This window comes from Dasypus novemcinctus, chromosome 8, assembly GCF_030445035.2.
Source record: "Dasypus novemcinctus isolate mDasNov1 chromosome 8, mDasNov1.1.hap2, whole genome shotgun sequence".
In the NCBI taxonomy this organism is placed as follows: domain Eukaryota; kingdom Metazoa; phylum Chordata; class Mammalia; order Cingulata; family Dasypodidae; genus Dasypus; species Dasypus novemcinctus.
In genome coordinates this window covers 36176329-36202371 of record NC_080680.1, presented here as the reverse complement: position 1 = coordinate 36202371, position 26043 = coordinate 36176329, and the positions used below count along the sequence as shown (strand labels likewise).

At 35.0% G+C, this 26043-nt stretch overlaps 1 protein-coding gene and 1 pseudogene across 1 annotated transcript; one reads left to right on the top strand and one right to left on the bottom strand.

Annotated features, from left to right (window-relative positions):
• Positions 1-498: 498 nt before the first annotated feature.
• ANXA1 (annexin A1) lies at positions 499-18126 on the top strand. Its single transcript, XM_023590669.3, has 13 exons — positions 499-611; positions 7503-7582; positions 7668-7776; positions 8674-8768; positions 9614-9727; positions 10124-10214; positions 11914-11993; positions 12189-12245; positions 14243-14336; positions 14742-14837; positions 15316-15374; positions 16738-16860; positions 17777-18126. Exons 2-13 carry the CDS (start codon positions 7517-7519, stop codon positions 17831-17833), a joined length of 1041 nt encoding a protein of 346 aa, XP_023446437.2. The 5' UTR covers positions 499-611; positions 7503-7516; the 3' UTR covers positions 17834-18126.
• A 3472-nt stretch (positions 18127-21598) lies between these two features.
• LOC101417761 (cyclin-dependent kinase 1 pseudogene) lies at positions 21599-26043 on the bottom strand (annotated as a pseudogene).

Below are 26043 nucleotides of genomic sequence, written 5' to 3'. Positions count from 1 at the left end.
CAGCTCACCACACGGGTCAGGAAGCCTTGGGTATCAAACCCTGGACCCTCCCATATGGTAGGCGGACACTCTATACATTGAGCCATATCTGCTTCCCTTTTTAAACATTTTGAGTTAATAAACTTCTTATCCTACAACCTGTTAGCCTGTTTAACTAAAAAAGAACACCAATCACTGTAAAATTGATACATTGATACACTTTTTATCCTGCAATCTCTTAAATACATTAATCATGAATACCAGTTCTTGTGAGTAGAGTTGGAGTGGACAGCACTTGTATACTTGAAAATTTATTATAGTCTACCCACTCAGGAAAAAAAAAGTGCCAAGTAAAGAAGGGAACAAAAAAAATCTGTCCTTCCGTTTTTTTTTCCTTCGTGCTGTCAGCTCTGAGTTGGCTCTGTGAGTGGTTTTGCAAGGCCTGTTTCACTTTGTTTCCGGACAGGGCTGAGGCATGAATTTCAAACAAAAGCAGCCAGTTACTAACTTCTGGTTGCTAGGTGGGGCCTTCTTTCAGATCCTATAAAGTCAGACGCCACAGGCTCCTCTTCTAGTGTGAAAGGGCCAGAGAAGACGCTGTTTAGTGCTTTTGGAAAAGTTGGGGAAAAAAGGTAAGTCTGGGCTTTTCTTTTAGTTAGTTCTGGTTGTTTGAAAACTTTTCCTCTCACTATGTTAAATGTTACTGCTTCTGTAAGATTAATGACTAGTAGCATTAATTGGTTTTGATCAATCTTTTGTGAAATTGCATTGGGGTATATATTTTGGGAATCATACATTTTATTGTTTTGTTTTGCTTAGTTAAGAAGTACAGTTTTTAAAATGTGGTAAAGTTTGTTTAATCCTGGTTTATGGGATTGCTGGTGCATTACCTGGAGAGAGAAGGAAAGAACACGTTTTTTCTGACAAGTTATGAGTTTCTATAAAGCCCTGTATACCTTACATGAAAATGATGATAGCCGGTAGGAGCTTGTGGGGGGGGCTGGGAAACAGAAGTGGCAGAGGTGGATTGCAGAGAACTGCTTCCAAATCTCAGTACTGTCAATATTTATTTTCTTCTTTGTAGGGAAGACTAAATAAGTGCAGGCCTCATAGTGGTAATCATGCCCTTTGTAATTAATGCTTCCAAATTAATGTTAGGTTTACCTATGCAGTTTAAATAAGAGGGACTGTTTATTACTCATTTCACTTAAAGAGGGTGTGGCCACATTCTTTTCCCTGTAGTCTCTGTGTAATGAGCAGCTTTTCAAGTGCTGTTTGAAAACCTAAGGGAAAGAAAATATTTCCTGGGTGGTGTCAGATTACTTATCCCACAGGAATGCCAGTATGACCCCCTAAAAATTATTCTATTTAATAACATCAAGATCCTGCTTACTGAGTAAGCTAAAAGACATTCAACTACTTAGAAAAGTGTAAAGCAGATCTAAAGTAGAGATTCTAATGGTGGTGATGAAATATACAGAAGTGAGAGATTATCAATTGTAGCCATTTATCTAGCTTTGTTCATTAAAAATGTTCCTTCAAGAATTTTTCTCTTATACCATTTTGAGTGTTAAATGTCTGATTTCTAACTTTTAATGCTAGCTGATTAAGAAAGATATGTTTTTTTCTTGTCTTGCTTATGTCTAAAATTGTGTATGAACTTTGGAAAAGCAGTGCTTTCCTCTGCCCACAGGAATGCATTTTGGTAGCTGTGTGAGAAGGCACATTGCAAATGATTCAAATGCTGTGCAAGCTAGTTTCATAATTCTGAAATGGCCTCTTCTCCAGAAGTTATGTTATAACCCTAGCCCCAGGCTCAGCCATAGCTGGTAGATATCCAACATTTGATGGACTTTAAGGAAATATTAATGATAACATTAAGGAATCAGCTAGAGTTTTTATGCTTATTAAGTACTTTTTCAATCATAACCTTTGCAGAGATTGATTTCAGCATGTTAGTTGGCTGATCTGGTTTTTAATTCCCCTTGGATCAATTAATTTAGACACATTTAAAATAAGAGCTAAATTATTAGAGCTGTTATTTTTCAGTGATAAAAGTATAATAAACAGTTTTTAGAGTAAACTATTTCCTCTTTCTTTAAGATGGAACTGTGTTTGTTTTGTTTTGTTTTGTTTTTAATCAGGAAGATCATCTCAGATCCAATCTATATAATGGTTACCTCATTATGTTAATTTTCCCCACCTCCATCCACTCAAGGAGAAATTGAAGATTGGCACTTTTAATATTACTTCAGAGCTCTAATGGATCTTAGATACTATTTATTTCAACACTCATTTTACAAATGATGACCCTCTGGAGAAGTGAAATGTTTCCTAAGAGAGTTAAAGAGAACCATCATAGGACCCCAGACTCCTCCGTTCTTATTGTTATAGCCTATATATGTGGGTGGAAAACATGTGTTAAATTAGTGTAGCTATGTTTGGGGGGTTATAGATGTGGAAACCACAACTTTCTAAAACATTAGCAATGTTACACCATCTATTAATTCAATAATACTTATTAAAATACTAAATATAAGGCATTTTGCAAGTAATTGGAGGTACCTAATGAATAGTATATGAACCTTGCCCTCCTGTTGTTCTGCTGGAGGATATAGATAAATAAACAGAAAACAATAATACAGAATGAAAGGTTTAGTGTAGAGGGACAGGCAGGATGCTTCTGGAGAGCACAGAAGGTCATCCAACCAAGAAGAAGTTTTCTGGAAGGTGTGATGACGTCTATGCTGCGTTCCAATTTAATAATAGCAGTTAGGTGAAAGGAAATGGATGTTGGTGATGAGAAAGCACTCCAGGCAAAGGCAACACCCTAGCCAAAGCCTGGAAGCAAAATATTCGGGAGATTACCTTTCATAAAGTGGTTCTCCATGGTTGACCTTGTATAGTCTAATTGCCTTCTTTCAAGACTTGTGAAATATGAGGGGAAAAATGCCAAAGCATTTTCAAATAAATTCCCTAAGGCTGGGGAGAAACCTGCTATAGTCTCCATGGAGTGATTGTTAGTTAGTTTGATTCCCAAGTGGGAACTATTACGCACAACACTGATGTTGTCACTCTTGTTTTGGTCACTAGTTTAAAAGAATATATGCAGAGTTTGGAATCAGAAGGCATGGTTTTATGTTGTGGTTCTTGCCTGATTGCCTGAAAATTATGCTCTCATTTTCCCAGCTAGAAAATGGGGATAATAATGTGGTCTTATTTAAGGGGTAGCAGTTGCTGGCGCTATCATGGTAGAGCTCTGGTAGAACTCAGTAGTTGTAGCTTGTAACCAGGAAGTCATGGGAGACCATAAAATACAATGTCCTCTGTCACCAGTTCTGGAAGTAGCCTTACATGAGACTAAGCAAGATAAAGCAAGCTGAGATTTAAAAAACGATAACTTTTTTTTGGAAATAATTTTAAACCTTCAGAAAAGTTGCAAGCATGTTACACTCAATTACCATATATTTTTTACCCAGATTCTCCAATTGCTAAGATATTCCACATTTACTTTAACCCTCATTCTCTTCTCTCATATTCTTTCCCTGTAGGTAATTTTTCTGTAATATGCCTGTAAATACTTTTTTCTGAAAACACAAGGGAATTTTCTTACACAACTACAGTGCATTTATAAAAATTAGGAAATTAACTTTGATACAGTAAGCCTTTAGTGTTCCCAACTACTCAGATGTGTTACCAGATTTTGTCTAGGTTCTTGACTATGCTGCAGAAATGAATTTCAAGAGCATGTCTGGTGAGTTAGGCCAGTACTTTATTCATGTAGGGAGGGACGAGAAATGGGAGAAAACAGATCAGGGGTCCCAGGTAGAGAGGAAGGGGCTGAAAAATGAGAAAATGGGCTGATTGACAGACTACAATTCCCCATTATAGACTTAAATGCCCAGGTTTTACTTGCGTGGCCATCATGGCAGGAGAACAATTGGCAAGAGCAGGGTACAGAGGGCAGAAACAGGGGTCCAAAGGTGTTTTGAACTGTTAATTATTCCATCCCTTTGCTAATGGCATAGGAGGAGTTCCAGCTGTTGGCTGTTTTGATTGATTCCCACCCCCACCCCCACCCCCACCCCCAATTCCCATGAGGCTCCAGTGATAAAGTCCTTGAGGAATATCCGGGGCTTCTCCTGGCTTCTGGAGGAAATCCTCTACTGGATAGCAGAATCTTGGGGAAGGTCTTCCAGCAGCCATCTTGGGGTTACTGACGTCCATGTGGACTCTCTGCCAGGTTCCAGATCCATCTATTGATTTCCTATCTTACTAGCCGGCTTCAAATGTATGTAATTGATAAAATACTACTTCTGAAACAGCATTATCTTATGGCTCAGTAAGCATGGATTCCTCTCCTAATATTTTGTGCATATTTTTTTAATGAGTATTTATCTTCTTTAATCCCTGTTGCTGCATAGAATGAAGAGGACTCTCTTAGAAGAAATTAAAAGAAATGTAGACTATTTTAAATTTCTATATGTGTAAGCTTATGTATAAATGACCAATTTCATCTCCAAATTAGCTGTTATTAGCACTGAGATGAACTTGGTTTTAGAGCTCATTGGTAGCTAACTTAATATATATTGATCCCAAATAAGTTAATAAAATAGGCTCTTAAATAGTTAGTGTAATCTTTAATCATTGCAGTTAAAAAGAAAGATAAAAACAAAAACATTTGTGAACTCAGATTTATTTAAATGACCTATACTGACTATACAGTTCTATTTTCTAGCCTAACGTTACTCTCTGAATTAAAATATCTTTCATTGTGTAATATGTGGCAGTCTATAAAACACTTTTGCAGCTATTATTTGATTTGTAGTTCAGCAAGTGCGACCTTCAAGTTGGCAAATGCAAAAGGCTGGTTTTCACACACAGTATAGTTGTTAAACAGACAGGATGGTTTAGCAATAAAATTTAGCCAAAATATTTTTTCTATGATATTTGTAAGGCATGTTGCAACTATTCAGAGGTTCTGTAAATACGTACAGTTAGTTGGCTGTGGGAACTTAATTAGCAATATGGGATAAAATCTGTTTCCTTTAGAGCAACTTCTCTCATCCTGCCATGATCCTTGTCCTTAAACATTGCAAAGAGTTTTAAGTTTTAAGGATGTTAATCGGGTAATTGAGATTCTGTTTTCTAATTGCTTTCCTCAGAAAGGTTCCATTCTGGCTGCTTTTCTCTTCCAGATCATGTTTCTAGACCATCCAAATTGATTCAGACTAAACAATGCTGACTCCTCTCTGGGCACTTTGTTGTGCCACATAAATTATTTACTCTACTTTGGTTTTGTTTGTTTGTCTGTTATTTTTTGTGACATTGATATAGCAATGTCATTATCTTCTTAGGTTTTTTTCAAGTTTTTTTGGTTCTTGTTCTGTTTTTAAGAAATTGATATATTATGCAAGAGATTTTTTTAAGTGAAAAAGTTAGTAAGGTATAGTAAAGTTTCAGTAAAACTTATTTTGAAATTGTCAGACTCATTTAAAATATTATATCTGGCAATATCTCCAGGCTCTGCTTTGATTTCTTTGGATGATTTTCTTTTCTATTTGAGAGTGAAATTATTGGAAGATGTATTTTTTTAACTGTTGGAAAAGTATTTTGCTAAGTGACAAGTCATGTCACTCATTTTAAGGATGCTACTTTGTCAAGGGCATAGATGAGATGATAAAAACGGAAATTTAGAATACTTGAAACTTTGCCAGACCTGCTATGAAGTCTTGAGTTTGCCAATTAAGCAGTTAAATGTCAAATTTCATGTGGCAACAGCAATAACACCAGATTACAACTTTTATGGGGACTAAAACCTCATATCAAATTTCCTGACTTTACTTTAAAGTTATTGATTGCTGGGGATTACTTTAAATGAATGGGAAATATATTTGTTCTTCTCACAGATGACAGAAGAGCAATTTGAAAAATCCCCATGATAATTAAGTGAAGATAGTTTCTATTTTGGATATTATTTCCCTCATGTATTTAATCTCATTACTTGGAACTGCTGTTATTTTTCAGCAGGTATGGTTTGAAATACTTTGAGCATGCTGTTAAGGAATCAGTTTATGGGTTTTCGTCCTCATGGGTCATTTAGCTTCATATCAAGAATAGAAAACTGTCCCAGATTGTGTTCCAACCTCCCGCACATGTATTCATGATAGTAGTCTCTAGCAGGATAAAATAAAAGGATATGAAGAGAAAAATCAGAGTAGACCTTGACAAGGGGCACTCAAAAACACATCCCCAAAAAAGAATCATTGTTGGCTTTTTCTGTATTTAAAACGAAGACACATTCATTTTTAACATACTTTAGGATTTAAAAAAATATCTACATGCTTCATAAAATAAAAACACTGCCAAACCATGATACCAATCACAAATTTTTTTAGGATAGGGCTTACTAAAAGTGCTTGCACAGTGCGATTTTACCCCAGTGTTTCCTGTTAGAGTAAAGAATTTGGTGTAAAAACTCCTGTTTTGGCTTGTTGTTGTCGTCGTTGTTTGGTGGGAGGAAAACCATGTAGGATTAGTATTTAGACACCTCAAATTAGAAATGTGAATGTGACAATTATTCCAAATGTTGAAGAAATTTTATGCCTTCGAATGGGAAAAAAATCCCAGAACTGACAGGGATTTGCTAATAAATATCACTTAAGACATTGATAGGTAGAGTTTTAAGCCTGAAACCTTTTTTGCAGATTGTCACAGGATTATTTACCTCATAAATGTGGACATACGCTTTTTCTCTAGCCACTGTTTTGGTTCAGGGCCTCCTTAATCCTACACTGATTTTCTAACGGCCTCCTACATGGTCTCATGTTCTCCATCTTGCTCATCCTTCTGTTAGAGGCGCAGTCAGCTTTCTGAAGTATAAATGGAATCATGCTGTTTTCTTACTTAAAATCCATGAACGTTTTCCCAAAGCTTTGTTCTGACTTCTGCCAACATTTCTTGTTCCCGCAAACTTCTTACAGTTTCCCAAATGTGACAAACTTCTCTCTCTTTTGTTCTCCCAGGTTGTTGTGTTTTTTTTTGCCAGATTACTCTTGATTCATTTCAAAAGACTCAGCATACCAGCCCATACTTCCGCTGGGAAGTTTCTTCATGAAAACCCACACTCACCAGCTCAAAGTCCCTGGAGGCAAGGGATGGTGTTTCAGTAGTTTTTTGCACACTCAGTCCCCGGCATATAGTGAGTGTAACATTAGAAAACGGAGTGAGGCACCAGCTCCCTTCTCCAGCACATGTTTTCTTGTAGTAGCCATCTGACCCCCTAGGGTTAGGACTGAATATGCCAAAAGTCAGGCTTCTGAGTGGAAGCTATGGGCTTCTGTTTAAGGGTAAGCCCTTCTTTAAAAACCTCGCTATCAGTATTTTATTGTTCCTAGCTGTAATTCTGGAAAGTAAGGGCAAGGCTACCCTAAATGGTGGATGGTATGTATGCAAAGGGTGTGTGTGTGTGTGTGTGTGACAGGTTTATGTTTTGTAAAGGCATCTCCCTGTTTTCTTTCCAGATACTTCTTTAAAAATGGCAATGGTATCAGAATTCCTCAAGCAGGCCTGGTTTATTGATAATGAAGAGCAGGAATATGTTGTAAGTAAAGTGACTATACAGCAAACTAGTTCCAATATTAAAATACCAAGTGAATGGACATTCATTTATTTCCCTCTCACCACAGAAAACTGTGAAAGGATCCAAAGGTGGTCCTGGATCAGCTGTGAGTCCCTATCCTACCTTCAATCCATCCTCGGACGTGGAGGCCTTGCATAAAGCGATAACAGTTAAAGGTAATTATGTCTCCTCAAAACAGTCCCTTCCTGGGTTCTTAAGTCATAACAACTCTTAAACTCATGACTCCTGGACTCAACAGCTCTTTGAATGCCTCTTGATAAACAAACATTTGCAATGGAAAGAGTCGGTTTCATTTTGAATATCAAACAATTATTATTTTTTGGTCAAATGAGGATATATTTCCTCTCTCAAACTTAGGAAATGTTGGTCGGATCAGTGCGACCTCTGCTGCTACAAAAACTTATATCCTTACCCAGAACCCTTTTAGTAGAAACTTAGTGCTGAAATCAACACCTCTGTTCCCATCTAAGTTTAGAACTAAGATCAAACACTGCATCAGTGAAGACCAGGAGCAACTGCCTCTTCCTTTCCCACCAAAATGAGTGCACTAGTCTTTTAATTAATTATGTTTTCTAGTCTGTTACAGTTTATATTTCTTTGTCAGGAATTTTATCTGGGGCATTTTTCAAGGCTAACCTAGATTTTATCTGGAAAATGTCATTCCCAAACCTAATTTCAATCATAGGGGCTGAGTAGTTTATTGAGGCAAAATTGTATATAATGAATTAACTTTGTAATAGTAGCCTGAAGTTTCATCCAAAAATGTTTTTGAAAAAATAAGTAAAGGAATGAACAATTAATTCTGGCCTTGATCAATGTGACTATTTCATATTTAATAACCCTTTGGTGTAGTTTAAATTCAGAAACTGAACTTAAATTTTTTTCTTTGGAAGAAAATCTGACACATTTGTAGATAAATATTCAGAGAGGAAAAAAAGTGCTAGGAAAGGCTTTTCAGGCAGATGAATGACCTGATAATGAATTATTTTATGTCAATGATTGGTGATGAAAACAAATTCTCTTTTAAAAGCTTATTGGCCTTTTATTTTCAGGGGTGGATGAAGCAACCATCATTGACATTCTAACTAAGAGAACCAATGCACAGCGCCAGGACATCAAAGCAGCCTACCTCCAGGAGAAAGGAAAGGTGTGTTAGAGTGGTGAAGTTTAAATATTTCATTTTGATAATATTCATGTTTAGACATGGATTCTGAAGCACAGCTTTCTAATTTCCTGAATCTTTGTCACTGTTTTCCCATTACACCTAAGACTGCAATTGCAGTATTCATTCGTTTTCTTTCAACTGGATCAATTCTAGGCAATTTACTGACTTAATGCATTGGTTGTCTTGATGTAAGTTCTCTGAAGATTTGGTGTTCTGTATTAGAGGCAAGTCTATAATTTGAACATAACCGAGATTATGATAAGCGATGAGGAATATTTTCTGATGCAAATTTGTCTTCTGCCACCATTTAATCTGAACTGTTTAATACCCACTATGAAATGTACTCTTAATTCTGCTATAAAAGAAAGTTTCTAGTCTTTTACATCATAAATGGATTGTTTTTTAAGCCGTGCAATTGGAAGACTATATAATGTCAGTATGTAATTTTATTGCTCTTTTGTACAGTGCAAAACTCAAAAGTTGGAAATGTGATGAGTACATTTTTTTTTAAGTACTTTTACTGTTTCCTTCTGTATTAGTGCATGGTCCTCTATGTTGTGATTTCATCCATGCATACAAGATTAAGAGCTCTATCCTTCAAAAAATTTTCAAATACATTCAGTAGTTTTATTCTAATCACCTTAGATCTAAAAGATTAAGAATGCATTCCTAAATGTCCTTTAGTTTTTTGTGTATATTAAAGAAGCACTAAAAGATGTAGGTTAAGGATCAATAGTAAGATTACCCAGTGATCAGGGAATACCTCATTGCTGTATAACTTAGCATAGAACTTCTTAGAAGCCCTGACTTTAATCTCTTTTTCATAGCCCTTGGATGAAGCTCTGAAGAAAGCCCTCACAGGTCACCTCGAAGAAGTTGCTATAGCTCTTTTAAAAACTCCAGCCCGTTTTGATGCTGATGAACTCCGTGCTGCCATGAAGGTAAGCCACTGGATTTAAGGAAAACTTTCCTCAGGAGAATGTGTAGGTCAAGTCTCTTTATGCCTACTATTATATACTCAACATCTAATACAGTGACTGCGAATCAGCAGGAATTCAATGAATACACAAACAAACAGATAAATGAATAAATGAATGTTGGTGCTAGGACTGTGTTGCCATCCGCTCTCCTTGTGATGTTACTGCATGATTCATATATCTGCACCTAAAATGTTGACTGTAAACCCATTTTGTTTTCAGAGCAATATGACAGAACTTATTGTAATATATACTGTGGGTGAAATTTTACTAAATGCCAGGTTCAGACAAATCTTGGAAAACAAAAACTAGTTGAATAAAAATTTTCCTACATTTCTTCTTTCTTCTTTTCCAATTCAGGGTCTTGGAACAGATGAAGATACTTTGATTGAAATTTTGGTATCAAGATCTAACAAAGAAATCAGAGACATAAACAGAGTCTACAGAGAGGGTAGGTCATAATATCCACAGCCCAAGTGTTTTCAGTTGTAAATGAAATCTGATATACTGTTCTTAAAATTGAATGTGGATGTTAATCAGGGGACTCTAGAAATTCTATATATTAAAATGCATATTAATTGCTTGTTTGGCACATGTCTATTGATTTCCCATCCTGCTACCAGACCGTGTTCAGGTTGCTAGGGTGCTGACAAGGTAGACAGTGTCCCAGCCCTCATCAAGCTTGCACTTTAATAAAAAATGCTCCTCTTGGACATATGGCCACGTATTCCTATAAGGGAAAACTCGATTCAGAGCATTCAAATTTAAAGAATTAAAACAGGATGCACATATCACTTCTCAGCCTTTTAGCTAAGATCATGTGTAAAACAACAATGCATTATTCTGAGATTTAGCTCATTAAAAATATGCATCAATAAAATTGGTTTGTTTATAAATAAATAAATAATAAAATGAGTAGATTAAAAAAGTTTTTTTTTACTTTGAAAAGAGTATATAACAACCAAATAGAAATCTCCAAACAAAATATTTTCCATTAGTCCTTGAAAAGGTAATGATATAGATTCTTATAATCCTCTGATGGGAATCTTCACTCTACCATTATGGACATAAATGATTCACTTATTCTTTATCTTTAATTAGAGCCATGGGGATAGAAGACCACCTATGGCTTACTTTATCAACTTTGTGAAACAGTGTTATCTAAATGCTATGCTCAGCACCTAAAAGAGGGTAGCTGAGACTGTATGTGTACTGGGCAGTGCTGAGTCTTTGCCATTCTTTTCTGTTTTTTCCTAAGCCTCAGATTTTCTCCTTACTCCCTGACATTAAGACACTGTACAAGGTCCATCAACCTCATCCTCATATCAATCACAGGGACCAGAACAATCTTTGAATATTGTTTTTCAGAGCAAGGATGATAAAATAAAAATTAAAAAAATTAAACCTCATTTTCTGCAATTCTTATATCATTACCAATGTTTGGCTTAGATTCAGCTATCAGTGTAATAATCAAAAGGAGCATTAACATTAGAGAGTTATTTGATATATTATTGTTTACAAATGTAAATACCCACATTTCTCTGTTATAACCAAGGTATAGTCCAATGATTATGTTTTAAATTGCCCTGTTTTCTTGCCAATTATAAATTTAGCATACTTTTTTCTATTCCATTATTATTTTGCACAGTTAAGTTTAGACAAAAAACGTCTTGTATGTGTATATACCCCCGACACATATACATACACACACATATAAATTTAAGATATTTATAAATTAAAAAATATATAAATAGCCTGTGTTTAATCAAGTGCCATCATTTTATTTTTTAAAAAACTGTTGTATTCATTCTATTTACTTGCTTAAATATCTGGTATGTTATATTTCAGAATTATAATAAATATGTGTACCTATGGAATTTATTATTCCTAGCAAAGGAAACTAGCTTTATAACTGTAAATTTTCACTCAGAGTATTATCGAATTTGCTTCCATTACTCTGAGAGAAATAAATCTGATGACCCAAAATTTTACCTGCTCTGATCTCTTTTTATTAAAAAAAAGACATTTTGATAATGTGTTCCATAAGTCACTGAACATGTAGCATTGTAAACCAATAAAGCCATATCAGATATTATTATAATTATTACTATTATTAGTTTACTGAAAAAAATTTTTTCCTCATTTTTTAGAACTGAAGAGAGATCTGGCCAAAGACATCACCTCAGACACATCTGGAGATTTTCAGAAGGCTTTGCTTTCTCTTGCCAAGGTATACCTCAGATATGTCAAGAAATACCTCTTTTATAAAGAATAAAACCTTAGATTTGAGCTTTCTTTAGAAGAGTGATTGACTGCCTTGTTCTCAAAGAATATTACTTCTCTGATTTTAGAAAAATTAAGTAAATTATGTGATGATATGCTAGAAGACAACTTAAACTAAATGCAATTTAAAAATTTTTTTTAGGGTGATCGATCTGAGGATCTTGGTGTGAATGAAGACTTGGCTGATTCAGATGCCAGGGTAAGCAAGTGCTTATCATTTTTTTCTCTACAAAATTGATAGACCTAATCTTCCTATGTTGGGTGGAGCTACCAGTTAATGCCCTCCAGATGGAATTAAATCTAAGATTGTCCAAGAGACCACCAGCTCCTTAATCTTGATTTCTTGAATGATGTACACTTTCTTATATTTGAAGAGCCTGAGAAAGAAAAAAAGTACTCTTTCACATTTTCAATAGATCTTATTATTCATAAAGTTAGAGATGATTGATTGAGAACAATGAGAATTTGATTTGTTAGTCCCAAGAATTCATTTTAGAGAAAACTCCCAATTTTCATTTACCTGGTAATAAGAAGAGGAAAAGTAATATGTTATTAAGAGAAGGAAAGGGTAAGAGAATCTAATCTTTCAACAATGAGCATTGGAATGGTTTATGGATATAAGTTTATATCATAAAAGTATAATTGAAATATTATAAAATATATTATAAAATAAATTGTAATAATATCTTTATGTACTTACAAATATATTATAGATAGTTTCAGTTAGCAATGTTAGTTATTTATGTGTTAGTCTATTGGCAGCATTTGAAATATAATGCCATGTTTGGACCCAGTGTTTCTTTAAAAAAAATACATTATATTTGTATATGCATTACTAAATTCATCACAACGAATAAAGATAGAAATTTGTCTCTCCACCCCACCCCCTTTACTGTGCCAGCACATTATCTTACCCATAAACGCATTCATTAACTGTTGAATAAATGCATAAATACCAAATCAATTTGCTCCAAAATTCCACAATAACTTCATATGGTCCTTGGAAAATTGATCGTTTTAATACAAATTGTGCAAGCTTATCAAACAGAAGTTAGCACTTGAATAATCGCCCATTGTTTTAGTTTCCTAGGCTGCTTAAAGCCAATACCTTGAAATAGTTCGGCTTCAACAATGGGAATGTATTCGTTCATGGTTAGGTTTTGGGAAAATGTCCAAATCAAGGCATTATCAAGGCAATACTTTTTTCCTGAAGATCCACTGCTGGTGTTCCTTGGCTCCTCTGCCAAATGGCAAGGCCCATGGTGGCGTCCGCTGTTCCCTCACTTCGCTTCAGGATTTCCTTGATTTTGGCTTCTTCTTCCGTTGCTTTCTCTCTCTGTAATCATTCCCGGTATAAAGGATTATAGTAATAGGATTAAAAGCCATCCTGACTGATGGGTCACACCTTAACTGAGGTGGGCTACTTACAATGGGTTCACAACCACAGGAATGGATTAAATTTAAGAACGTGTTTTTTCCTGGGGTACATTCATCTTCAGATTGCTGTACCCATAATAAAAAAAAAAAATCACGTTTGCTTTTGTCATATCTGATTTTTTTTCCCTCATTTTAAGACTATCAGGGCTCTTAGATGTATATTTTATGGAAGTTACATGGATTAGTGTAGCCCTGGAGAATGATGGTAATTAACATTTCAAAGTTAACAGAGTGTGCTAGTGATGATAGGTAGGGATTATTTTTTTCGATCACAAAAGGGAAAACTCTAGTTTAATGATGTTAAATAATTTGTCTAAGATTGCACAACTATTAAGTCCAGAATCAGAATTTGAATCCAGAAATGCTAACATCAAAATTGAAGATCTAGGTTTTTGTCAAGTTACTGATTTATTAGTACCATTAGCTGTTAATTTGAAAGACAGAGTAAAAATATTTTTAAACAGTCCCTTAGAGTTGCCTTAATATAGAGCATAAACTTAAAACAATTTAGTTCAGCAAACATTTATTCTGCAAACATATATTCAGTCTCTAGTGTTTGCAAGCACCATGAGAGATATATATTTGAATAAAATATATTTGAAAAACAAAATATGGTCCTTATCTTTAAGGAACTTGCTACCTTAAACTTGCTGACCCTGTACCGGGGACAAAGCAACTGCTTAGAAAAGCCCAGAGGAGACCTAACATTCTTGTTATTTCAGCAGATAGTTTAGTGTTTATTTTTGTATTTCTTGTCAGGCCTTATATGAAGCAGGAGAAAGAAGAAAGGGGACAGACTTGAATGTGTTCAATACCATTCTTACCACAAGAAGCTATCCCCATCTTCGCAGAGGTAAGTAGGAAAAAAATTGATTCCTGGAACTGCTTTATGGAAAATGAAAACTTTTTTTAAGGCAAATATGAACAAGGAAAGAGAGACATCTCAATCAGCATTACTCAGCTCTGCTATAATAAATGTTAGAGTTGTCAATTATATGCCATTAATAATAATGGACAACACTAGCAAAATTTCCCCCAAATAAACAGGAGGACCAAAGTAGCTGGCAAGTTAATTGTTTACAGTCCTAGGAAAAGATTAATACTGCATATTAAGTGCAGTAGAGTAAATAGCTTTAAAAAGTGTGGCTTGAAGTTCAGTCAACACAAGGAATGCCTTGTATCAGTCGTCTTGATTTTGCTCAGGTTTGCTGTCGAGTAGGATGTTTTGTACACCTCTTAATTTAAATTTAATTTTCAGTGTTTCAGAAGTACACCAAGTACAGTAAGCATGATATGAACAAGGTTTTAGACCTGGAACTGAAGGGTGACATTGAGAAATGCCTCACAGCTATTGGTATGTAATTCTGGAATAGTATGTTCTAACTTGAAATTGTGTTTTCAATGTTATCTTATAGTTTAAAAAGATAAGAAAAGAAAACCTAAATCAAAACAAAACAGGGTTTTTGTTTTGTTCTGTTGTGTTTTTAATTATAATGTGAAGAAAGTAATTATTTGTATGCTAACATGTCTTTACCACCTACTAGTTTCCCTATTTCCAAAAAGAATATATTCAAGACAGTAGTAGCTGTTGAAGTTTCTGTTAAGATGTGTTTAACAGCATTAAGTGAAGGTTGTTAGTGAAAAGAATATTCAATACGACTATTTGGAGTCACAGATACCTTCTTTTAAGACAAATATCCCCTATGAGGGAGGTGAGGTTGGGAACAGAGATAAAAAGTAGAATACTCTCTATTTCCTATTTCACATGCATCTTTCATGTGTGTGTGTGTGTGTGTGTATAATATGTCACCTAAAATGTGCTTTTCTCACAGTGAAGTGTGCCACAAGCAAACCAGCTTTCTTTGCTGAGAAGCTTCATCAAGCCATGAAGGTACCACTCCACTTACTTGCTTTTCTTAGCGGAAAATTGTTTGTAGAGTGAAGCACAGAAAACCTCATATTATTTGAAAATTGCATTTATTTTAATATCATTGTTCTGTCCAATAAAGAAGCAATATATGATCTTATTAGAATAAAATTTCACTAGATTTGGTATGATTTCTATAGGTAAGATTGTATGGTGAACTGGTTATTGATTTGTGGTTTACTCGCAGTTTGTTTAAACTCTGAGTCAACACAGTAAGGGAGATAAACTTTCTCTTTTAGCATGAGATTTAAGTAATTTACTTCCTCTAAGGTCGTAAGTTTTAATTTCTAAGTTTAATTTTATTACTCTGTTATCCACGCCATGGATTAATATTTGAATCTTTAAAAGCATCATTCTATGATTACGGAAGTGTAGAAGATTTTATTAAAATACATTTGAGATACCACTAAAACCATTATACTTTAACTTTACTCCCTAACAAATATGGTATTATACAGGAGACCACCTGTATATATATATTATAGGCCCCTAAATGAAAAGTTGTACAGTTGTCTTTCTTTTTCCTTTGCAACTCCAAAATAAGGAGGTCTTCAAAGAACGCATCTAACTATTCAACCAGTTTTAAGGAGCATCCATGAAATGACAGACAATTGGCTACTACAGCCTCTGCACCATGTCATCGGTTGTCTAGTGGGGTATTTAGTTGGGTAATGATGAATATATGGTAATATGAGAGGGCAAAAGAAGAACGTGTGCCCTAGAACTGGAAATCAATGTAGCATTCCTATCAGCTAAACTAAGACCTGAAGTTTGAGTAGCAGTTAGCCAGGAGTGGAGGTGGAAGAGATGTGGACACAAAACCAGGTTATCCAGGAGGAAGAATCTATGTGTATAAAGGCTAAAGGCAAAAGATAGCATGACACTTTCAGGAAAATGAATGGAGTGATAGTGCACAATGGAAGAAGTTGTAAAATTGGACAGAACATTGTAAACTCTGATAAAATGATTGGTTCACACCCAAAGAACAATAGCAGACCACTGAAGCGTTTTAAATAGATTAGTCACATGATCAGATTTGCAATTTAGAAGGTACACTATATTTCTAATTACTGAGTGGTTTAGAGAGAGGAAAGACTTAATGGTGGGAGATCAATGAGGAGATTTTAAAAGCCTTCTGTATGTACAGCCAATGTACTTTCATTAACGCAGTGTAAAATGTACACATGCATTTGTGTTTTATTGTGAGGATAGTTTATCTTTAGAAACTATGTGGGTGAGCAGAAGGGCTTCACTTTAATATCCATAACCTGATTTATTAAGGGTATACTCTGAATTTGAGACACTTAGTATCTTTTGTTTTAAACAGGGTGCTGGAACTCGTGATAAGACACTGATCAGGATTATGGTTTCCCGTTCTGAAATTGACATGAATGACATCAAAGCATTCTATCAGAAGATGTATGGTATCTCTCTTTGCCAAGCCATTCTGGTATGTTGTAATTTTCATAATGCTACCCCACAAGTGACAGTACTTTTTGTGATCCCTTCAAAGAGAAGGGCTGACTTACTGTATCCATAAATTTCATATATAATATAAGATCAATTCACTCTATTAGGATGCATAACTTAAAGTAAACTGAACTTTCACTGGTAAAATTCACTAGTGATTTGTGTCCTGGAATATTAGGAAAACTTTTCAACCAAGGTCAAGGAAACATTTAGTTTTCCATGCATAAATTTTGCAAACAAACAATTGAGAATTTCTGCTTCTGAAGATAGAGGTCATCATTTACTTAGCACAGAATATTGGTCAGAGGATTAGAACTTATTCTAAATGTGCTTTATCTCAATTTTGTCATATATAAAATGTATAAAATGCATGTTCAAGTTATTTCATTAGAATGTTAAAATTAAAAAGGAAGAAAAAACTCAATGTTTTGAACATATTGAAAGATAGATAATTATTTAAATCCAATGATTATTTATATTGTGTAACTAAAATCTATCAAGAAAAAGTGATAAATCACAGACTTAAAGCTTTCTCTTTTATTGGTGAGTCTGATATTTCCTCACATAGTATGAGATTATATTGGTGTTATGCTTATTTAATTCTATGTGATTCTTGGAAAATAATGGCTCTAATATAATGCATAATTAATTCAGAGTAGTTTATAATTTGAATCATGAAAATAATTTTTCTTATACAATAAATTCCATTATCTGCTAAGCATATCATTAATTGAATGAATAGTATTTTTATCAAACTTCCCTGATATTTGAGGCACTGTGAGGTATGATCTATAATTGTTAAACCTAATAATATAATAATTTTCCTGTAATTAAAAATATCATGTATTGTGCATGGTATGGGTAGCATTAAGTGGACTTTATTTTTGACTCAACAGGATGAAACCAAGGGAGATTATGAAAAAATCCTGGTGGCTCTCTGTGGAGGAAACTAAACATTCCTTTGATGTTCTCAAGCAGTATGACCAAAAGATCTTTTAATCATTTTTTTCATGCTATATCGTAGGATTAAACAGGAATGTTTCCTTGGTGGGATTACAGTCTAGCTGCTTGCTTTTGGAAAAATATAGCCTATAAAGCATTTTTATACCATAATTCTGTATGATACAGCTAATTTTTTTTAAACCTATTTATCCCAAACTGTAATACCCCATAAATAAGTTGTTCTAGTAATGATACCTGAGAAAGACATTTATATAGTTGAAAATAAAATGAATTTATAGGACAATTGGTGTGTCATTGGCTCCTCTGTTCTAATTATTTTTATTTTTCATGTGTAATGCAGTGGTTCTATTTGACATCAAGGAATAGGAGCCTAAATCCTAAATTACAATTATTTAATGAAATAAATTTGGCATGCTGAGTTGAAGATAATATCAATAGTCAACATTTTCCATTTGCAGAAGAACAAAATTTCCCCTTTTTCTTATGTGATTTTTATTTATTATTAATATTTCTTGTGATTTTAACATACACACACAGAAATCTTCTTGCTGGTTTTGGCATGGAGGAGTAGAAACTATATACAGCCAATGATGCAGTTCTCAAATAAAATAATAATCATATTTTTAAAAATCTGCATAAATCTAGGCACCATACATAAGAGTAAAGTATTTAACATGGCATACCCACCTCGCCCCATAGCTTAATAATTGGTCATTTCATCCTTTTCTACCTGTGCTCAGTACACATATTCTATGTACCTTTTCTACATCTAGCATGGCTCACAAGCTATTTCCATCCTGCTTCTTATTGGTTTTATCTACCCTCATTTATTTTCCTTCTTATTAATAAAGCATACATCATTACAGTGACCCCCCCTTTGTTTTTGTTTTTTGGGTCTGCATTTATTTATTTTATTTCCCCTCCCCCCTTGCAGCTTGCTTGCTGTCTGCTCTCTGTGTCCATTCACTGAGCGCTCTTCTGTGTTTTTTGCTTATCTCCCTTTTTGTTGTATTACCCTGCTGAGCCTCCTTTCCATGGTGCTTGGGGACCGGGCAGAGCTCTGCAGCGTGCAGGTGAGCCTGCCTTCACAAGGAGGCCCTGGGACGAGAACCCAGGGCTTCCCATATGGTAGACGGGAGCACAACTGATTAAGCCACAGCCGCTTCCCCGCCCCCCCCCCCGCTTTGTTTTTTATACTTTGTGGGTTATTCAGGGAACATGCCTGTCACCAGCATTTCCAGGTGAAGTCTTTTAAGCCCCTCCTCACCTTTCACCTTTAGTCCCTTCTTCCTCTTCTCTCTTTGTTCCTATATGGATTAAATGGATTCACAGAGACAGTTTCTACGTTTGGGTACATCAGTTAAGTTTTGTCCTTCTGTAAGTAACAGATGATATGACTAATTATGGTTAAATCAATAGGATTTTTTTTTTACAATAAATCCAGAAGAAGACCCCTGCTGGCATCGAGTCAGAAACAAAATGGTATCAGGAACCCTGAGATTCTTTTGGCATCTGCCATATGGAGGTTATCTCATGGTCTCAGGGTGGCTGTCGGAGCTCCAGGCATCATGTCTGGATTCAAGGCAGGAAGAAAGAAAAGGAAGATAAGAGAGAGTAAAGAGAAGTGTTACCAAATATATTTGTTCTCTTTTATCTTTTTTTCTTCCAGACACCTTGCCTTCATGCTCACCTTAGCAGACTGCTTTATAGGACTTTATCAGTCACGCTTAGTCTAAGCCAGTGGTTCTCAACGAGCATCAACTTTGCCCTCCACAGAAACCATTTGGCAATGTCAGGAGACAGTTTGTTACAATTGGGTGAGAGGTGCTACTGTCGACTAGTGGTAGAGGCCGGTGATGCTGCTAAGCATACTACAGTGCACAAGCCAACCACTACGAAAAAAGAATGATCCAGCTCAAAATGTCAAGAGTGCCCTGGTCCAAGTCAATCAGTGAATACTGTACACAATGGACCCCAAATTGGGATTTTATAAGCAAAGATAAGGGGAGAATGGATATCAATAGAAAACTAACATTGTTTACCACCGTACAACCAAACCTTCTTCCCAAATATTCGAAACATTGCTCAAGCTCAGAGTACACTTTAGGCAGAATGTTAGAACACAATGGTCCTGATTTTCAGTTGGTTTGCATCTTTTTAAGTCAGGAAATGATAAGAGGATTGGAAGTCTAATAACTATCCAGCCTAACCACTTCCACCATTATAAAGAGAACTTCTGTTATTTATTTGTTTATTCTTTTATTTACTCATTTGTTCATTCATTCATTCATTATTTTGCCCAATGCATGAAGTAAGCACTGGGATTATATTTATATTAATTAAAAGTGTATAGTTACTTCCTAGTGTGACTCATTACTTTCCTCAAAGCTCAGTCTCTATTGTCCCAGCTGTGTACGGTTGTTTGTTTTTCTTTCTCATTCCTTTGCCATCAGTCTCTGACACTATGCCCTTTCAGTGATAACTATAAAACTGAGGATTTCAAATCAATTTTTTTTGCCCTGATTAACTTCCCATGATGTCCCTATCAACCTTTTTTGCTGGAAATACATTTCCCTCTGAATGAACTAGTTTATGTATCGCTTTATTCATTCCACACTCGATATTGTAAGGGTCCAAGGTTTTTCTGATCTTCCTAGTTGCTCTAAGACTCTCTTCTCGCTCACAAGCCAGGTTTGAGACCAGCTACAGAAGACATAGAGGGGGTGCCCTTTCTGTTTTTGTGATTCTGCCCCAAAATGTGGAGGACTTAGGACCCTTGTCCTTCTCCCTGTCTCTCCCCCACCTGCACCCCATTCCCTGTACACGTATGTAGGTAACTCTTCTTTAGATCCTGGGTGTAAAAATACATGTATTTACAGTTTTCACAGGTTTTTCACAGACATTAACTCCAGTTATCTGATAGGAAGGGGTTAGTTTCACTATTTTTACATTTGAGGGAAGTGAGGTTCAGAGGAATTGGATGGTCTGTTTACAGTCTCAAGGTTAGAAAGTGACTGTACCCAGGACTTGTCACTCAAAGTTAAGGTATCTAATAGTTTGATCAATTTTGTATTTTGTACTTTCATAGGTAGCCAACCATTGCCATGCATTTAATATGTATCAAAAATTGCAGATTTTTGCACATATTTTTCAATTGTTTAAACTTTATTCCCAGAATTGAACACTGAGTCAGCTGCCTTTAGTTCAATAAGAATATGGTTGAACCCAAAGTTTTGTACATTTTTACTCAATTAAGGATTTCCATTTCCATTGGATTAAGTTTATGAATTCTTTACTGTTTACTAGTAAACATTTTATTTTTTCCACTTTGCACTCATTTTCATAAAATAATATTAACAAGATTCAATTAAAATATTTTATAATTGCAAAAATGGAAATATAAAACTGGAATTTCTAAAAATTGCTAATCTAATTACTACCATGACACACAAAATTAAAGCTCCTTCAATGGTTTCCATAGCATTTCAGATAAAGGCTAACTTTCTTCTGGACACCAGCAAGACCTGGTTTGCCCTAGCTCCCAAGCTCTAAATCCTTTTCCCTCACCATGCTCTCAAGCACTTTCTGCATTCCACCCATGCCGACCTTCTACAGTCCCTACTTCTTATTATGTTCTCTCCTGCCTCAAGGACACTTCCTCAGCCTTAACTCAATCTCTTCTCACCTACAGATAACAGCTCTCCGCTGTGTGCCTCTGCACTATAATACTAGATTTAGGCTGATCTGAGGTAGAGCTATTTAAAGTAAAATAGTATCCAGAGCATTACCACTTTATGTGTATATACTCTGATAGGTATTCCAAAAGTTCTGGCAAACCCAAAGTCAGTCAATTTAATTGTTCCTTTGTCATCAATCAACAGATACTGAGGTTTTAAGTCTCTGTGAAGAACTGTTCTAGAGTGACAAAACACAATCCCTTGTAGGATTTGGTATAAATAATTCTTAACAAGTGAGGAATCCATGAACTGACTAGGTGGGACAGAATCCAAGTATTTCTGGAGATCAGTGGAAAGAAATTCAAAGATGAGCTATAACCTGGAATCCTGCATAAACACATCTTGAAGACTTACTATATTTGGAGGACGAAGTTCTTTTAATAGGGAAATTTCCCAAATTGCAGTCCAAGGAACCCCTTCCTCTTCACTTTCTAGTCTGATTCTCCTCATGGCTACCACTTGACCTGTAGTCTTGTGTTTCCCCTTATACAACTCCATAAGTACCTTCCCCAATTTTCTCTCTTTTGGTATAGTCCTCAGAAGTGTTGCTGGAATCAGCTCGCTACTCGACTCTAGTTGACATTTGGAGTATAGGTACTACATTTGTGAAATTATTAATAGCAACTAAGAAACCACTTTTCCATCGGGATTCAGAGATTGATCAACATTTCAGGATTTTCAGAGCTTTAGGTGCCCCCAATAATGAGGTATGGCCAGAAGTGGAATCTTTACAAGATTATAAGAATATATTTCCTAAGTGGAAACCAGGAAGCCTAGCATCTCATGTCAAAACTTGGATGAAAATGGTTTGGACTTGCTCTCAAAAATGTTGGTCTATGATCCTGCCAAATGAGTTTTTGGCAAAATGGCACTGAATCATCTGTATTTTGATGATTTGGACAAACTGATAAAGAAAATGTAGCTTTCCAACAGAAAGTTTCCACATGTTCTATCAAGAAGAGACGGTCATATTTTTACTGTTAACCCTGTCTGGGTTTTTGTCTTGTATTTTTCTTTTTCTTTATTGTAAAACTTAAGCTGTACTTCCTCTACTTATTTCCAAAGTGCAATTTAAAATTGTGAATATTGTTCTATATGAATTTAAATATAATAATTCTGTATATGTGTGTAGATCTCACTGTGAACAACTGTTATTCCAATAAAATTATAAATTAAAAAAAAAAAAGTATCCAGAGAGATCAAGAGAGCATCATGGGAATATCCTAGTCATAAGTCCACCACCTCTATTGTCCTCTTGGGCAGGGACCCCCTCTGTCTTCAGACCTCTTCTTCCCTGTGAGGAAGTTCTGCAATCTCCTGCAATTGCAGGCAGTTGGCTGGAGTTGGACAAATGGAGAGGGTAGAGGGGGTTGGAGCAGCTGATGGTTATCCAGTTGTCACTTTCTTCATATAATAATTTCAGAACTTCTGCAAGTTGATTTCTCCACATAGAATAGTTTGGGCTTCCAGACAGCATGGCAGCCTTGAGGAAGTAAGGCTCTTGACACAGTAGCTCAAGGCAGAAGCTTCATCACCTTCTATGACCTAGCCTCAGAAGTCACACCACTTTACTTCTTCCACATTCTTATATTTTTTTATTTCTTTTTAATGAAATTTTATTGAAGTATATCATACATACATGCACATCATAAACAGTAGGTGGACAGTAAAAGTTGTGAACTTACAAAGCAAACACGCATATTTGGGAAGCCTATATGATGATATGCCATATTCTTTTGGGTACAACCTAGCACAAGCCTGATCAGATTCAAGGGGAGGGAAATTAGACTCTCCCTCTTAAAGGAGGAGTGTCAAGGACCTAGATGATTTTAGAAAGAATAGAGAGATTTTTTAGCCACTTTTAGAAAACACAATTTGCTAGGAGTAGGACAATAGCATTTCATTACATTGCACATAACATCATTTTCAATATCCTCCACTGAATGGTTATGGAAGTTCACGAAATGTCATTGCTTTAAAAAGGAAAGTTATGGTTTTCCTAATCTGACCATTTAAATATGAAAAATAGGTAATTACTTTTGGAAATACTTTTGTGAGAGTGTAGAAAGGGCATATTTCATTTTTTGGCACAACTCCATCATATAGAAGATTGTACTTTGTAAATGATAAGTGAGAGATATATCACCTTTTTTATTCTTTGTGAAAGTCAGGAAACATTGCTACCAGAGAAGAAGGAAAGAAAAGAACTAAGTAAATATTTGCTAAGGGTTTGTTATAACATGGGGGCAGTGTAGTGCAGAGGATAGTGGTTTATGAGCCAAAAATCTGAATTCAAATCACATTTTCATCATTAATTTACCCTGAAAATAGTAATTACCTTTTATAACCTATAGTTTTGTGATCAATAAAATAATAACAATAATAATAATAATATCTGCCTTACAGAATTACTGTAAAATTAGAGATAGGAGATTTAAATGACTTTTTAGGTTAGTAGGTACATAAGAAATGAGAGGAATAGCTATTATCAAAACACCTGAGAAAAATTAGGGGAAAAATGTCAGTGCTTCCGAATACTAGGATAATTAGTAAAGAGAGGTCAAATAATCAATATTACTGAGTGAATTTTAATTTTTCAGGAGTTATTGTACCTGCTGCCACCTGAAGCTAGAACACAGGAAGAGAAATGGCTTGTAGTATCTGGAAAGGAAAAATGCACTCATATGGAAAATGATCCTATTTCCTTTGCTTCAGAAGAGGTTTAAAATTGTTTGCAGCAGTAAAGACTTAGGATATTGGTTCAGTGGCCAAAGAAATCCATTGTCCAAACCCTTTTTTAACAATTATTATTATGTTTTATTTTTAGAGAAGTTTCAGATTACAAAAAAGTTATATCAAAAGTATAGGGAATTCCCGTACAACTACCTTAACCTCACACAAATGTTCCCCTCTTATTCAAATCTTATATTAGTGAGGTACATTTGTTACAATTTATGAACCAAATTGAAGCATTGCCTTAGACCTTTTTTAAATGAAAAAATATATATATATTTTTAAACAAATCAATTTTATTGATGCATATTAATAAAGCATAAATCCATTCAAAGTGTATAATCAATGGTATTTGGTATAATCACATAGTTGTGCCTTATCACCCCAATCATTAGCAGAGGATTTTCATTATTCCAGTAATAATATTACTAAAAAACAAAAACCAATCAACTAAACAAACAAAACGCATTACCTCTCAATCTATGCTTTCCCTGCCATACATAGCAGCTATTCTGTTTGCTTCTCTGTAGTTTATTGGTATTTGTATTTTGTAAAAACAGTCTAGTATGGAATATCAACTATATTTGTATTTTACATGAGGTTTCACTACGTTATACAGTCCCATGTTACATTTTTTAGCTTTCCTTCTAGTACCGAATCCTTTTTTTAAACTTTGATGTGTGAATAATATAATAATGTGCCTTCTTGCAATTGTTACCACTGTTTACTTTTTGGTTGTGAAGACTGACTCAGAAAAATTATCTTCACAATCTAATTCAGAATTAGTCAGATTGCTTGGATTCAAATGCCAGTCTCCTCATTTACTGAGCGTGGGGCTTGGCCAAGTTTCTTACCCTCTCTGTGTCTCAGTTTACTTATTTGTAAAATGAGAATATTGATTGTAGGGATGCAGGCTAAAATGAGATCATTTGCATCTGACATGCACGAAGCATATGATAAATATTAATTCATAGTAGCTGTTGCTACCTCCCTATAATATGATAATGTATTATGAAATAACCTAAAAAGACAGAAACTTTGGATAACTTTCGGCTATTGCATAGATAAATGGAACAAGATTTCTCACATTCAGTAAACTAAATAATGGATAATATTCTTTTCATTTGGTCTCATTGCAGATTATTATCAATGTCAGTCTTTAAGTAGTGGAAAATCTATTTAAAGGCTGTCTTTCTCTGAGAACATGAAACCATGAATTGATAAAATGTAGTAATTGAACAAGTGTTCATGAGAAGCAGCAGAAAAAAAATGGAAAGGAAAGTAAAAAAAGGAAATTAAAATTCCTTGAATATATCCATACATCAAGAGTTTCACTGACTTCTTTAGGCCCCAGGCTAAAAGAAATTTCCATGTAAATTAATGCTGAGTTCCAAGCTGAGTCATAGAGGGAGCAACCCATCTGGAAAGAATAGCCTTTGGTTTTGGCCAGTCTGATGGAAACAAATACTATATTCTCTTGCTTCTAAATGGAAACAATTATCCTCATTCCATTTTCATGTCTGTAACCACTGGAAAGTTTGTGCTGTCAAAATGCAAACCAGCTCTTGATTCCAAATGTCGCCAAGCTTATACTTGAAATATATTTATACTGGTTTATTTAGTATCTGTGTCTCTTCTTTTTAAATTCTCCACATTCAGTTCTCTACTTTAGTTTTTCTGTATCTACTACCTCAGAAGACAAGCATCAGAGACACAAAACTTACCTGCAT

Excerpts from the sequence above, each read along its gene's own strand:
- ANXA1 (XM_023590669.3), top strand. The coding sequence starts at position 7,517 with ATGGCAATGGTATCAGAATTCCTCAAGCAGGCCTGGTTTATTGATAAT. Across the intron at positions 7,583-7,667 it reads ATGAAGAGCAGGAATATGTT|AAAACTGTGAAAGGATCCAA; the intron begins GTAAGTAAAGTG and ends CTCTCACCACAG. Across the intron at positions 16,861-17,776 it reads CTCTTTGCCAAGCCATTCTG|GATGAAACCAAGGGAGATTA; the intron begins GTATGTTGTAAT and ends TTGACTCAACAG.